This window comes from Lissotriton vulgaris, chromosome 5 (genome assembly GCF_964263255.1).
Source record: "Lissotriton vulgaris chromosome 5, aLisVul1.2, whole genome shotgun sequence".
In the NCBI taxonomy this organism is placed as follows: Eukaryota; Metazoa; Chordata; class Amphibia; order Caudata; family Salamandridae; genus Lissotriton; species Lissotriton vulgaris.
In genome coordinates, this window is record NC_141693.1 from 659,152,946 (window position 1) to 659,167,768 (window position 14,823).

The window sequence follows — 14,823 nt, forward strand, 5'->3', positions numbered from 1 at the left end:
AATGATGAACTCTGTGGTTTTCAGAAAACCTGAAAGCTAGCTAGAGTCGTGGATTCCACTCGTGGTTGGCACAGGTGTTAGTCTTTTCCTGGCCTGTCATGGTTGCATATTTTCCATTCCACCCTGTACAAATGGGCCTGGGTTGATACCGTGACATCTAACACAATGCTGACATTTTAAGTAACCTGGAGATTTATCGAATTTCATTATTCAAGTTACTGGCAGCCTTTAGACACCTCCCGGGCTGCGTCTAGAATGCCTGACATTATTTTGGCTAGGGTGCGTTTTTTAGTTCACATGATGAGCCTCTCCTCTCCTATGTATTTGCTTCCCACCATCGTCTCACGTTGTGTTTGAAGCTGTGTCGTAGAACAGCGTGCTCTACAGACCCACGCATTCACCCCCTAGAGACTCGTGTACGATTCTAACAATCATTCCAAATTCTGTGCTTCTGTGGAACCGGAAGAAGACTGTTGAACACGCCGGTTACCCACTTCATTGTGCGTTTTTGATGTTTACAGCGCCCTACGTTATGAATAACGACCAGGTGACAGCGAGATAGGCCGTAAGAAGCCTTGTACACTTACTGCGGTTTTAAGAACTCCGACAATGGTTTCTCCACTCAGATAAAATCGCATCTGCCTGGAACACACCGAGCTCAATTGGTTTCAGCCCAGAGCAATGTACTCGCCCCTCAGAGTGGGCGAGATTACATGGCGATAAAGGCAAGGCTGGGATTCTGGTCACACTGTATCTGCAGCATCTGTGTACGCGCATTTATGCCACCGAGTTTCCTCCGAACTAAAATCAGATTACTGGGGCGGCCACATAAATAATTGCAAGGCATGTTTTTTCGGTGAGGGTGCTGACATAGAAGGGAAAAAACGGGAATATTCTTATGGAATTCGACGTGTTGTTCCTTTAGCATCAACCTTCTCGAACCCCCTCCATCCTTCCTCAGCGGCCATTACGCCAACACTTGGGCCACTTTCACTTCAGTTACGAGGAGAAAAATTAGCTCCATGAAAATAACATATACATTGGTCGTTTAATGTATTTTTTACTACGCTTGCTTTATGTATGAACGCGTAAAAATACTTTTCCTTTTGTATTCCTTTAAATATGTATTTTAATTGTACGTGCATTAGTACCCAGTGTTCGGTGTTTTTGGCGCGGGTAGTTACTGCTGGCTGATCATGAATACACCCGAAGCGGGTGCAATCTTCCCCCATTTCTTATTGAGGTTAGTGGCAACACTTATCAGCCTATGTATTGGCCGAAAATCGCTGTGAATATAAAATCTGAAGAGGTAAAAGCGAGCAGGTACTCAGCAGGTGAAGGGTAGACGCGAGAGCGCGGTGCGCACCACAGTGCTGCCGCCTCGTGGCCGCAGAGGGCACTGCTTAGAATTGGTAAAGCATCTCAGCCAGTCATACACACAAGGTGTCGAGTCCATTACAATCTGATACATTTTCCTGTGTTTTTATTAACACTTGGTAGATTTCAAATACCATTGCTGTTACAAGACCTAGGAGGGGAACTCAAGGTCGCCAGCGTCACGAAGGTTTAGGAACCATAACGTTTTAAAGAAGTTTATATGGTGTGCCTTGAAAAAAATGTCTTAAGAGAAATCCACCATCATTCGCACGCAAAAGGAGCAGAAAAAGATTTTTTTGTTAATAAAAAAAACGGTAGTCACAAATATAAATCCACAGACTGCTCAGCGAGTAGAATACCTTTTTTGTGCAAAGCTTCTCTTTTTATGGCTTTTTTTTCCTCGCTGTGCTGCTGGTTTGCTTGGGCGTCGTCTGGCTGCTCCGCCTGACGGAATTGTCAGGTTATCTTTTATTCACGGGAGGATGAAGGGGAGAAAACACACCGGGCTGTTTAAATCAAGCCAGGCAGGGGGTCGGGCCTTCCTTTCTCACAGGCAGCGGGAATGCCAGGAATTAGAGACATCAAAAACATGCAACTGCTCGCATTTTTGTTTGGAGTCCTTCCTTCAAAGGCGGCGCGGCTGGATGAACCAGCGTCGTGTTAAACGGTGCTTCCTATGCGGCATCGTTAAGAGCACAAGGAATCCGCGATATGTTCATATTTTCAGACAAATAACCTTCACATAACGATGGGGTGTTATTTACATAGCGCTCAACACCGAGTGGTGCCTTTTCTAAGCGCTAAATAACAATTGGTACTATTTGCTCCAATTTAAAGGTACTGGATGTAACAACCTACTAAGGGTTGAAGGCCGAGCTTACCATGGGAAGGGGGGGGGGGGGTCCGAACTCTCACAGCCGACCCCAGCGGCTCAGCTCTAGTGATTCATTCTACACTCAGAAAAAGATTCGTTTTTACGAGGTTCTACGTCTTGTCACACGAAATCATAACAGAAAAAAATAAATATTTTAAGCAGTTTCGTACCCTTTATAATGCTGGGCAGTCGCGGTCGGTTTATTGAGACATTTACACCAGCGTGCATCAGTGTTCTAGAATGGATCGAACGCTCAGAAATTCAAACTTGGGAATTTAATCGAAGACCACACAAACTGCCTCCGAATAGTAGGCGGTGAAGATGCAAGGAGCCGGGCTGGCTCCTTGCATCTAGGACTAATAGCGGCTCAGGTACAACAATCCCGAATAGTTGGTTTAGGGGTAGGAAGTAGGGGGCGGGGGTCATTTACCGTGTTTCACTCTTCTGTACCACGAAAGTGACAAGAGGCCAGATAAAGAGCAGCATTTAACTGCGCAAGCAACTTAATCCGGTTCAAGTAAAAAAAAAAAAGAAGAAGAAATGGGTAAAACTTGTAAGAAGCCATTGTATGGGGCGCGGGCTGCTAGTGGGATACGGTCAGTGAAGGGGCCCACGGGGTGCACGTGGAGCGACCCTTGCAAGGTGGGCAGAGCCTTCAATGACCTTCCTTACTTCAATGCAGACAAGGCCTACTCAACTTCCAAATAAATAAAATGAGTATTGTTTACTGTGTAAAATTGCATCTCATATTTACAGCGCTTAGAAACGGCGGAGGTGCTGTATTAAGTCCCACCGCATTGAGACACTGGCCAGAAAGGCAGGACCCTATTTGTGAAGGTATTTTCCTTTGACTGAATTCACCTTGGAAACACGAAGCTCAGTACGTCAAGTCTATTGCATCAAAACACAACCTTCCTGGCACGCGCCCGAGGCCGAGTCAGAAAAGAGGTGCATTTCTGCACACAGCAGTCCGAGGCCAAGGGTTGCATATGCACTTCCGTGCATTTGAAATAGTGCGCCTTTTTTTTCGCGCCACCACTCCTACACACCTACAACCCCCACCTGTATTCACTTTGCATGTAACTGGTGCTGATGGTGCGCAGTTTAAAGTGAATGTACAGATCGTTTATAAAGGATTATATAGTGCAGCGAATAACCCGCACAAGAGCGCAGGAGCCAGTCACCAGCTCACTATGCCGTGTTTACTGGCCGGGCAGTTAAGAGGCACATTCTCCTGTCCAGTGCCCCTTGGACGCCCTCGGACTGCCAGTGTCAAACAGCTGTGGGTGGAGGGGGCTCCCGGGTCACTGGAAGTGTCCACCACGCCCACCCTCAATCTCCGCTCCCCCAGCAGCCTGGACACGCCGGAGATTTCACAAACGAGAGCTTCTACCGTCTCCTAGCCCTGGGAGCCGCGTGTGCCCCGGAGTCCGCACACAGGGCCCTGGGCACCGATTCTATGTCCAGTGATATCCGAGTGGGGGGACGGCCCCGGCGTGCGCTGCCAGAGACTATGCCATCACTGCCCCCTCGGTGGATGGACAGGCCCCATCCTAGACTGTAACATCACAGCTAACTCAAGGACGGGCACCCCCTCCCGCCTAATATTGTACCATCACTGCTACCTCAGTGGAGGCACGGGCGAGACTGTACCACAAGTGTTATTTGCACCGTCTCTCCCAACTGGGTCTTCAGCACAACTTGCCCAGTCACAGGGGCACTGTGCGCACCTGCATGGGGTACCAGGAGGGCACGGGGCTATATGTGCAGGTATATAGTGTGGGAGGTGGAGAATTCACACAGCTGCTCAGAGGACTTGCACTGGGCTCAAATGCAATCCACGAGGCGGTGGCCGTTGTCGGCCAGTTCTGGTGTAGCACTGCTGGCAGTGTGGAGTACAGAGACATACTGGCATTAATTAGAGAATAAAGTCCCCAGCAGGCAATACTACAGGGGCGGAGAATGAACGAATCTAGGCCCTGCACGGGGGAAAGTGAAATGACTGCCCCTAACACTTATGCACCAGTAGACCGTGTAATGTCATATTTGTTCTTTGTAAGCGGATGGCTGCTATAAGACACAAGCAAAGGTAGCTTATTTTGTGCATTTGCTTACAAAATGTAAAACATATACATATATGCTAAAAAGCAATATTGAGAGCTTAACCCCCGGCGAGGGCTGTCTATCAATGAGCAACACCGGTGTTTGAAGTGAAAAACGTTATTCAGCATCACAATTCCGCACAAAAGCATGTATTGGGGAGGGGGGCGGTTGCCAGTTTTTTTAAACCGATTGTGCTCAGATGTGGAAAATAATTAGGGCACACTTGCACCACAAACGGCATCTGGCATTACAATGTGACCTATTATTTCATGTGCGAAGTCACAGCCATCTATGGCCATTGAGAGAAACGCCCATATCTATAACAACGCTTTCTGGCTTTAAGTGGCATTCGGGGAGCTCTTGAAACATGAACTACAAAGCATGTGCTTGTAACAGGGGAAGTAGAAAAACGTACGTGGCTCTAATCCAGGATAGATTTTGTCCAAGAAAAGTTTGTAACGTTGGTGCTTTTGGAAAATCTGCACTACACGTATGCATACAGACACACATGAAAACCTGCTCTACACATATACACACACAACACATACAGAGAGCCGGGAGGGATATTTATAATCATAGGTGGTATTTCCACAGCTTATACACTCATCACACAAATTGTGAAGTACACAATGTCCTTCCGGGTGAATCACCTTTAATAAAAGGAGCACAAAAGTGAAAGACGCCCGTAGCGGTCAAGAAAACCAACGAGCCGACAATTCATGTAGAATATAGGCCCAAGCGTCAGACGAGCACACAGACGGCTTCTAGGCTTCTAAAATCAAAGTGCGTTGGGTTATTTTAGCGGCCTTGGGGTGCATGAAGAAACGAAACAGGTCCACCCTCGAAGCACGGAGCAGCCGTGGAGCAGCTGACCCTGTATAGAGGCAACCAGCGGCCGGGGTCACAGCAGCCGAGCTATCCGATACAAATACAGGGCCTGCGCCCAAACCTCCCCTCCCCAGGACGTGCCCACAGCCAGGGCATTTACACAACTTTTGGTAAAGTGCAGTGTGCTTATTTGAATAGGAGAGCAGACCTGGCTACCTCAAATACACATACAGACGACACTCCTAAGGGACATTTTTAACCAGGATAACTGGAACCCAGCGAGGATGCATTTTGGAAAAGCCCTCCTATTCACCAACAAAAATTTACTAACTATGGTTGGAAAGGCTTGGGCAAATTCTAAAGAAGAAGTTCGGGGCATATTTTAGTGATGCACGTTTTAAAATCATCAAACCCGCAGCCAATCAAGATAAATATAAAAAGGTCTTAAAGTTTTTTTAGGTGAAAAAAAAATCACTTTTTTAAAACGAGGATTGTGGGTACATTTGGAACATTTTCGAGCAACATTTGACGGGAAACGGCTACGTGCGCAGTTACAGATGTAACTATCCGAGACCAATTGTCAAAAGTGTACCTGCTAGTTTTACTGGGCTTGGACACACAGGCTGTTTAAAAATAATAAAAAGCCAAATATATATATATGCTCACTGACTTTACTATAACCACCCGCGTTCCGATTTTAAAATGTCATTTTAATGGGGAGTTTTGTGAAATATGCTCCAATAATGAATTTCCGCAGGATTGAAGATGACACGTATTGAAAGGTACCATCTTTCCACCAGCTCGTGTTAATCAACCAAAACAAGGGTCTCGGTGCCGCAGAGCGTCCGGCCAAGTCGAACCACAGTGGGCACAATCAGATGCTTCCTGTTGGACTAGGAACCGCCCCCTACTCTCAGAACCACTTCCGGGTCCTTGCGCCCACGGCACACAGCACGATCACCGCCATTCCCTTCCGCCCACCCGCAGTAGCAAGTCCCCACGGCATAGGGTTCCAACCAGACAGGGCATGAAAAGGCTTAATTAACATTGTTTTTTTGCACATTAACTCCCAACTTCTGCTAATGATGTCGCGTTAATGCACTCGACTAATTAACATACGTGCACCACAGGAAACTACGAACTGTAATTATATTCGTATCCCGGATTTGTCAAAGCTAGGCCCCTCGAGTGAAATGCATTCGGTGGTATTAAGCTTACAAAAATGCAGACCTTGCTCGAGAAAGGAGGGCTTCATGCAAACCGCACGCAGACAGCAGGTCTGATCCTGCTAAAGGAATTCAAAACACTGTAGTGTCTCGAAAGGGACGCTCAGACAGCGGGCTCTACCTCAATGCACTTGTTTGCTTTCCTGTCAAAATGGGATTTAGGGTATTTGTTTTATTTTGCATGCTGACAACGTCTCCTATACGCCATTCATAACTCATTTAATAGGCGATTTCTGCCACTTTATACAAACTGTTCCTCCGAAACAACCATTTATTTGTTGCAGAACTGCAGACTTGTTTTATTTCGAAAAGCTTAGCTACTTCGTGGAAAACCACATTACTTGTATTGGCGCCTCATGTCCCAGTCAAGATTTCAAAAGTGCATTTTATTGTCACCTGGCGTGACACAGACCTGATGTTTTTTAAACCCCCGAGCACCCGCCAGATATTTTATTAAGGAGACTATTTGTCTGCAGAGTCAAATTTTAGAAAATAGTTCGCGTTAGTCACCGTGGAGGAAGGGCAGTCATTCATTACCAGATGGTATCTACACAGCTACAAAGCAGCGCTTTTCATTAAAGAGTGGATACGGGGCACTACGCTTTTAAAAGCATGTTAGTACAGTAAATAACTAGATTATAAATAATTTCAACAATACAAATTAAAACCTGACTTCCCATCAAGTAAATTGTGCTGGCGTTTTTTTTTAAGTCTTCGATGTTCTTCAATGACATGCAGAGCCAGTTTTTTTTTTTTTTTTAAGTGTTCAAGGGCTTGGGACGAAACGTTAAGCATTTTACTGTATTCAAAGCACAAGTTCCAACAGGGGACGAAAAAGAAAGAGATTGAGTAATAAATAAGTAAAAACCCTTTAATACATCAAATATACGGAATTTTTAATCTTTAAAGCAATACATTGTCTCTTGATTTTTTTCAGTTCGCGGCAGACCTTACTCAGCCCCTATGCACAGGGTGGACGTAAAAAGAAAGTGTTAAGTGTTCATCGCTGAAGAAAATAAGGCAAATGAGGTTTTCGGAGTAGATCTTTTTCTTGCAACCTCCCCTCTCAGTCCAGAATACATTACAAAAGAAAGATACCAAAAGCTCTTTCAAGTGGCCCAAAAACATGTTTGTAAAAGCAACAGAGGGGCTTGAAATGGTAGAAGGACAGATGTGGCCAGTCGGGAATCTGTTGGAAGTCACAGACATGCAGGGGAGAGATCCCCGAGTACAGGGGTTGGGAAGGGGGCAGAACGGTCAGAGAGAAATGAGCATTTGAAGGATGAAAGATCTTTGTGGTCAAAAGGAAACGCAGGTTCTGTCGGGCCCTTTTAGAAAGGAAAATAGGGTCCTGTCCATTCAGCTGGAGGAGGCCATGTGCGTAAAGGGCCCGTGGAGGGAGAGCGTCTGCCTTGACCGGGTCCTTTGGGTGAGGAATATGTCTGTGGCCCTTAAGTGGAAAGTGTCTGCCTGTCAGGCCACTGAAGGGGCGATTCCTGTAGTGCCTCTGGAGGGGAGATGAGTCTGCCTGTCCAGGCCCCCGAAGGAGCGGGGCCTCTCCACTCCCTAGAGGGGAGCGGAGTGTTGAATGTCCAGACCCTTGGGGCCATTTCTGTCCAGGCCCCTAGGGGGCGATCGATGCCCTTCTGTCCAGGCCCCTGGGTGGCCCTGTCTGCCTGTCCGGCCTTCTGCTGAGTGCGGTGTCTGTCCAGGGGGAGCCCCCGTTCTCAGAGCATTTCCTGCTTGGAGCTAACAATAAATAGAGCGCGCAGTCCGGGCCCGGCGGCCCTCACTGGTAGCCCAGCGCCGAGGCCGTGGTCAGTCTCTGGCCGTAGAGCGCGTAGGGCGAGTAGTAGTGTCCCTGCGCCGAGGCGGGCAGGGGCAGCGGCGCCCCCGGCTGCAGCGGGCTCTTGGAGTAAGGGTGGTAGCGGCTGCTGAGTCCGTAGGCCGCGGCGGCTGCTGCTGCGGCCGCGGCGTGGTGGTGCGGGCTGCGCAGCGTCAGTGGGCCCGGGCTGCCCCCCGAGGGCGGCAGGTGCATGTGGCAGGCCATGGCCGCAGCCAGCGACGACGAGGAGCCAGGGTAGGAGGCTAGCAGCTTGTCGGCGCCAGAGAAGGCCGTGTGAGTCCGCAGGTGCGCCAGCAGCTCCTCGGAGGACGGGAAGCGCTTGTCGCAGGGCCCGCTGGCCGACACCCAGTTGCAGACGTGCGGCTGCGGCTCGTTGGGCAGCATGAAGCCGTAGGGGTAGAGCGGGTGTCCGGAGAGCGGGTGCTGCGGGTGCAGGCCCAGCGGCGGCGGCGCCGCGCCGTACATGAAGGGGTAGGCCTTGAGCGGCTCTGGGGGCGCCCCGCCGCCCGACCCGCCGCCCCCACAGTGGTAGCTGAGGCAGTAGGGGTCCCGGCAGAGGCTGGCCGTCATGAGGGCGGCGGGCGGCGAGGCCCCGGCCAGCGGGCTGGAGCCGGCGCCCTTGCCGCAGCCCAGGCCGGCCTTGGCGTGCTCCAGGCCGGCGCCGTGCTGCTGCAGGAACTGCGGGGAGTAGCCCCCGTAGGCCGAGGCCAGGCTGCCGGCGTAGCCCAGCGAGGCGGGCGGCAGCGGAAAGACGCTCTGGCCCGGCTTGTAGGGGGAGACGGGCGCCACCAGGCCGCCCCCCAGCGCCGAGACCGAGGAGGTGGGGGTGCCGCGGGGCGACTCGGAGCACAGGCCCTTCCCGGAGCCCTCCTGCTCCAGCCGTCCGTGCAGGCCGGGGCTCTCCTTGGCCGCCGCCTCGGCCTCCTTCCGCTCCGCCGCCGCCTCGCCGGCCTTGGCGTCCGCCGGACACGGGGAGTGCGAAGGCAGCGAGCTGGGGCTGCCGGTGCGCGGCGTGAAGGGCGGGCAGGCGGCGCTGGGCACCCGGAAGCCGGCCTTGTCGGCCCCGGCCTCCTTCTTGCCGCTCTCGCTCTGCTTGGAGTAGGGCTTGAAGCTGGACTTGTCCTCGGCGCCGATGTCGCTCAGCTTCAGCGGGCCCGCCTTGTCCTTGTCCCCGCAGGAGGAGGAGGAGGACGAGAGCTTGGACGAGGGCGACGGGTCCGGCTTGCCGATCTGCGAGCAGGTCTGGGCCAGCAGCGCCAGCGGGCTCTTCTTGGCGTCGAGCTGCGGAAAGAGAGGGGAGAGGGGGCGTTAGAGACGCTCAGCACAATACACAACACAACTACACGTAGATTACCAGGCTGCACCCAAGGGTGTCGCCACAGCACAGTCGTTCACAAAATACCTTAGACAGAGCAAGACATCGTGCATAAATGCAATACTGAAAAAGTGCAACGTTTCTATAAGCAAGAAAGGACATTCGTGCCACCATAGGTGCTCTGCCAGTGCAAAACTGCACTATTGGGAGGACTATGTGGGCTCAACACTTATAAGTTTTCAAGTATCTTAAAATGTGAGCACCACAGTGCTGCATCATTTGCAGCACCACATGCGCGGGTCTTGCCAAAGCTAAATTGTTTCCAAATTGTGCCGGAGACCCTTGGAGCGTTATTGAATTCCAGATGAAAGCGAGCCTTACTTCTAGAATTAATAAATGTCCAAGAGTGAGTTGCACAACTCCCAGGACTTTGTACATTTGCCTGTGTCTTTAAAATTCGGACACCAATAACATATTTATTACTGAATTAATGAAATGAACAACTAGTCAGTTTGGTTTTCACTTAGAGCAGCAGCTTATTGGCGTGCCTGAATAAGAGGGTATTAGCACAGTTAGTTGCAAAATTGGCCCGGCTCACAGGCTTCGCTGTTTACCCTTCGAGTAAGTCCGCAGCGCCCCAAGAAAAAGTCACACCTGCTCACAACAATAGGTTTGTGAAACGACGTAATGCCTTTAAATTAATAAAGTGGGCATTAATTGCCTACGGTGTAGTCTGCCTGCATAGTTCTGCTTAATTTGCAGCGCTACCTGTACAAATATTGCTAAAGCTTAGGTTTTGACAGAACGCATTTGAATTTCAGGCGCTATTTAAGCACAAACCGAGAAGACCATGATATCTAAATGGAGTCCCCCTGGTTCAATGACCGGTTGTCTACATAGCAATACTAAACTAGTTCATTGGTACGAATACATTTACAAGTATCATCAAGTCTCATGAGTGTTATAGCATTTGAAATTAGGAAACAATTTATACATTTCCAATTGAGAAGAATAAGAAAACTTTGAATAAAGAGAGGGAATGAGTTCCCTGCTCTGTAGTCCACAAAACTGCTAAACGTACATCCATGACCACATCTTAGTTCTTGACAACAGCGCTAATGGTAACCAGCAGTCTAGTTTCAATACAGTGTGAGGTTTTAGTAGGCCAGCGCTTCAAGATTTCTTCTGCTTTTCTGAACTTTTGGGCGCCTTATTTTTAATTAAATCTCACTAATGCGGAAAATTAAATACTTCTAAACACACAATGCGTACGCTGGTGACCTGAACTGTTTCTGAATTCTTTTAGGTCTATAAAGTGTTTTTTTGGGGGGGGGGGGGGGGGTCCTAACAGAGTATTAACATTAAAAGAAATGATTCAGAAAACACACGTGACAGTTCTGTTCGGCTACAGATCAGCACCGTGAGGAATTATTTAATCATCAAACAGTCACACCACACAGCACCTCAAAAGGACAGGCTGGGGGTGGGTTTCTCGTAAACACAGATTTCCTGTTCTTAAGACAACTTCCATTAAGGAGAGGCCATAGTGACGAGCCGAATTAAACCAGATGATTGTGCAAAGGGCAAACCCTCGTGAGGTGGACTGGCCACCGTCAAAATGCGAATGTAATGTGGGCTGGAGACCTCAGGTTAGGTTTGAGGACATCTTAAAAAAGTCAAATAAGTCAAAAGAAAACAACTTGGCTTCAAGGGTTGCAAATTAAGTCATATTAGGTTTATAAGGCATGCCCGCGAGAGCTGGGCGCTGTGCTGCACAGGCGGCCTTGAAACTGTTGCTAAGTGGGTGACATTAAAGACCCAATGGCTGAGTGATATCATTACAACATATTAAATTGCAGCCCACGTCACTCCTTTAAGTCGAGCACGTGTTTTTTCTCCCAAGTCCTGCAGACAGTATTTTGCATGGCCTGCACCCCTAGGGCTGGGTGTGATGCTGCCTCCAGCCAGACTCAGGTGGGGGGCTGGGTAGGGCAGGGCTGCTCACGCGGCCTTGCCCTCTTGCACAAGAGCCCCGACCGCCCCTCCACTACGCCTCGGTTCTCCCTAGTCAGTGCATTAAGAGGCCACTGTCTGGGCTCCCAGCTACTCCCTCCCTGGCTGCCTGGACACCCACTGACCCACGCCTCACCTGGCAGCTGCTGGTACAGATGCCACTGGGTAAACAAGGGCCACTGTAAGCAGAGCGAACCTCAATTCATGTGTCACAGTAAACACGCAAACTCGTATGTACGGAGGAGCTACTGTAAACATACCAACCCTCTATTTATGTCACTGTAAACACACCAAACCCCTAGATATGCACAGCACTGACAACGCGCTAAACCTTGTGTGAAGGGGATCCTGTAAAACAACAAGCCACGCTCTTATGTATTGGGATGTACCGTAGAAGAGCATACAATCAATCATTTGTGTATGGAGGTGTGAACACAAACAGTAAACACACAACTCCACTCTTTATAACATAAATAACTAAAAGCATGCCAAGTGCCATTAAAGGCAGACAGCAGCCCCACGGTTTCTAAAGATGCCACTGAAAACATCAATTTCCTTTGTATGGAAATGATACTGAAAACACACTAACCACGCTCGTAAAAGGTGCCACTAGACACACTCCGGCCTCTATAAAGGGGGCGTTGAGCGCGCACCTTTCCCGGCGCAGAAAGGACTTGCTCTTTTCGCACTTCAACCATTGATTATGAAGTTGCCGCTGTGTGCACAACCGCTTCCGCAGGGAAAAGTGCAGTCTGAAACGCACCAATCCATCCTTGATGCCGAGTAATACGTTGCCACAGACAGCAGACGACAACCCCACAATTAAGGGCACACCAAGCCGTACTTATACAAAATGAGCAGCTCTGAACAGAATTCGACCCACCATTGCTGCAGGTGAGGATACTGCGCAGACACACCCTATCCTGCCTGATCCAGTGCGGAAGTAAGCACACCCTAAACTCATATTTTCTGAAGCACCGCTATGGACAGAACACACCTAACAGCTATTTATTGGAGGTGCAAGTGCAGCGCCCTCTCCTAGAGGCCCTGAAAGGTCGCAACCCCCTCCTTACTTCCTGCGTACGGTCTCTGATCTGCAGGCGTGTGGTTTCATGCCCATGCCCCATAGCACTACTGCCAGAGATCCGCAGGTCAGGGCTGGGGCGGTGGCAGGGTGCGCCCCTCCTGTCCCAGCGCTCTTACCTCAATAGGACTGACGGGCGTGGAGGGCAGGGGCTGCAGGTACTCGGGGTGCAGGATGTGTCCGCTCCGGGCCGTCAGCATCTTCAGCACCTTGATGGGGAGCCGCTGGGCCTGGCGCGCGGGGTCCGAGGGCGGCACGGGGTGCAGGAAGGCGGCACCGGGCTGCTGGCCGAACACACGATCTCTTGCGGCAGAAAGCAAGGGCGATGTGATCATGACCCAACTGGCATGGGGGCGGCGGGCTCAGGGCGACCCCCGCAGGGTCACCTCCGGGGTGCAGGGGTGTCCGAAGGCGGTGGGGTCCAGGGATCCCTGTGCGTAAAGTGCGGGGCGAGTTGCGGACCCACAGCCAAGGCGCGGGCGGTCACTGCCAGGGAGGTGCCAGCCTCTTGTCTCCGAGGGTCCACCGAGTGCTGCTTGCTGACTGTCCCGCCGTGGGCAGGCAGTGTGTCTGTCTTAAAGCCTCTCCAAGCTCATGCAGTCTCTTTTCCGATTGCCAGGGACTGCTGTCCAGGCTCCTGCACTCTTATTTCTGCGGGTCCGACTCACTGCGTCTGAGGGAATGGTCTGCAAGCACGGCGTCTCTCCAGGGATCTCAGCGCTGTCTCTGTACAGCGCCGATCACTGCCCCGAGTGTCTGTGCAGAGCGCCTGTCCCAGCTCCTGCGCTCTCTGTCGGGTCCTTCCCGGAGCCCTGTGCCTGCTCGGAGCTCCCTGCGCTTCTGCAGCCTCTCTGTGGCTGTGCCTCCTCCTGCTCTGCTGTGACTGTGCGCCGTCCCCTCTGCTGACACTGCTGCGCTGCTGCTGCGCTCCGTGCTGCTCCTCCTCTGCTCTGTGCGGTGTGAGCTGTAAACCGCCCAGCCCCGGCTCTGGCACAGCAACTCACATCAAAAGCAGCCGAATTAGGCTGAGATTAAAGCCTTTGCCGCCTTCCAATCAAATGGGACCCCGAGGTGATTGGAGGGTCAAGGGGATGTGACGTCCCCCTTTCTTCTGTATGTGTGTGTGTGGAAGAGCCTCCCCCTCGCACCGCCTCTCTGTGCACAGGGGACGGGCTGGCCTTTGTTTCTGTGGTTAGCGGCTCCCTCCGCCTCGCTTCTCGGAGACCAGCACAGCGCGCAGCATAGAAGATAACACAAGTATGAGGAAACAGCAGCGCCCTGGCATGTCCTTTGAAGGTTTGCAGAAGGTAGGGGCAGGGCAGAACCATTCGTCGGGACAAAGTACTTTCATTTCAGGGTAAACAGGGTAGAGTTGTACTCAGGGCCGAACTATCAATAGTACAGCGCGGGGGCGTATTTTCTATTGGTGCAGCAGGTGCAAGTGCACCAGGTCCAGAGGTCTAAAGACCAGGACGTCATAACAGCCCTGGGGCAAAGAAGTGCAAGGAGCTCTGCCTGCACAGGCACTAACATGAATAACACCGTTTAGCAGAAAGTTAGTGTTAAATTCTGGTCTGCATGGAGGGCCCTGTGTTCCTAGGGCCCCAAGTAACTGCCCAGCGTGCCCATGCGTTAAGGCAGCACTGCTAAGGACCCCACTGAACCATGATTCATGCTCTATTTCACAGTCCAAAGAGTGACTATGGGGCCCTATCCTTTCATTCGGGCACATGCACAGTGGCTACCCGCTGGCATAACCGTGTGAGGTGTACACAGATCCAGTGGTGTTAAGTCCCCAATTCACCCAAAATTATATATCTGTTTTACTACTAAACCGGTGGATTGTGGACTCTGTTAATTTCCTGAATTAGGACAGACTGCCCCATTTCTAGGCCAGAAGCTACCTTTACACCTTCCATTAGAATCCAACCAGTGCACAGATGCCAAGCGTCTTCCTCCTACCATATTTGACATAATCAGCAAACACTATTCAGCCATCAACACATTGCATTCTGGGACATGTTGTTAAACTCAGTTCTAAATAGTGACTGCAAAATCATAGCATGTAAAGTACTGAAGGCTAAAAAGTAAAAACAAAAAAAAACAACTGGCGGCTGATGTCCCTTTTACATTGCTGCTTGGCCCTAAATACCGCCA

At 50.6% G+C, this 14,823-nt stretch overlaps 1 protein-coding gene across 1 annotated transcript; it reads right to left on the reverse strand.

Moving 5' to 3' along the window:
- Positions 1–7,265: 7,265 nt before the first annotated feature.
- On the reverse strand, positions 7,266–13,673 carry ZNF503 (zinc finger protein 503). The gene is made up of 2 exons (XM_086922089.1): positions 12,786–13,673; positions 7,266–9,535 (listed from the first exon to the last, which is right to left on the reverse strand). The coding sequence occupies exons 1-2, from the start codon at positions 12,999–13,001 to the stop codon at positions 8,198–8,200; spliced, it is 1,554 nt and encodes a 517-aa protein (XP_086778215.1). The 5' UTR covers positions 13,002–13,673; the 3' UTR covers positions 7,266–8,197.
- Between the last annotated feature and the right edge of the window lie 1,150 nt (positions 13,674–14,823).

Coding starts and splice junctions, on each gene's coding strand:
- ZNF503 (XM_086922089.1), bottom strand. CDS start 13,001: ATGATCACATCGCCCTTGCTTTCTGCCGCAAGAGATCGTGTGTTCGGC. Junction 9,536..12,785: donor CGCCCGTCAGTCCTATTGAG/GTAAGAGCGCTG, acceptor CTCTTTCCGCAG/CTCGACGCCAAGAAGAGCCC.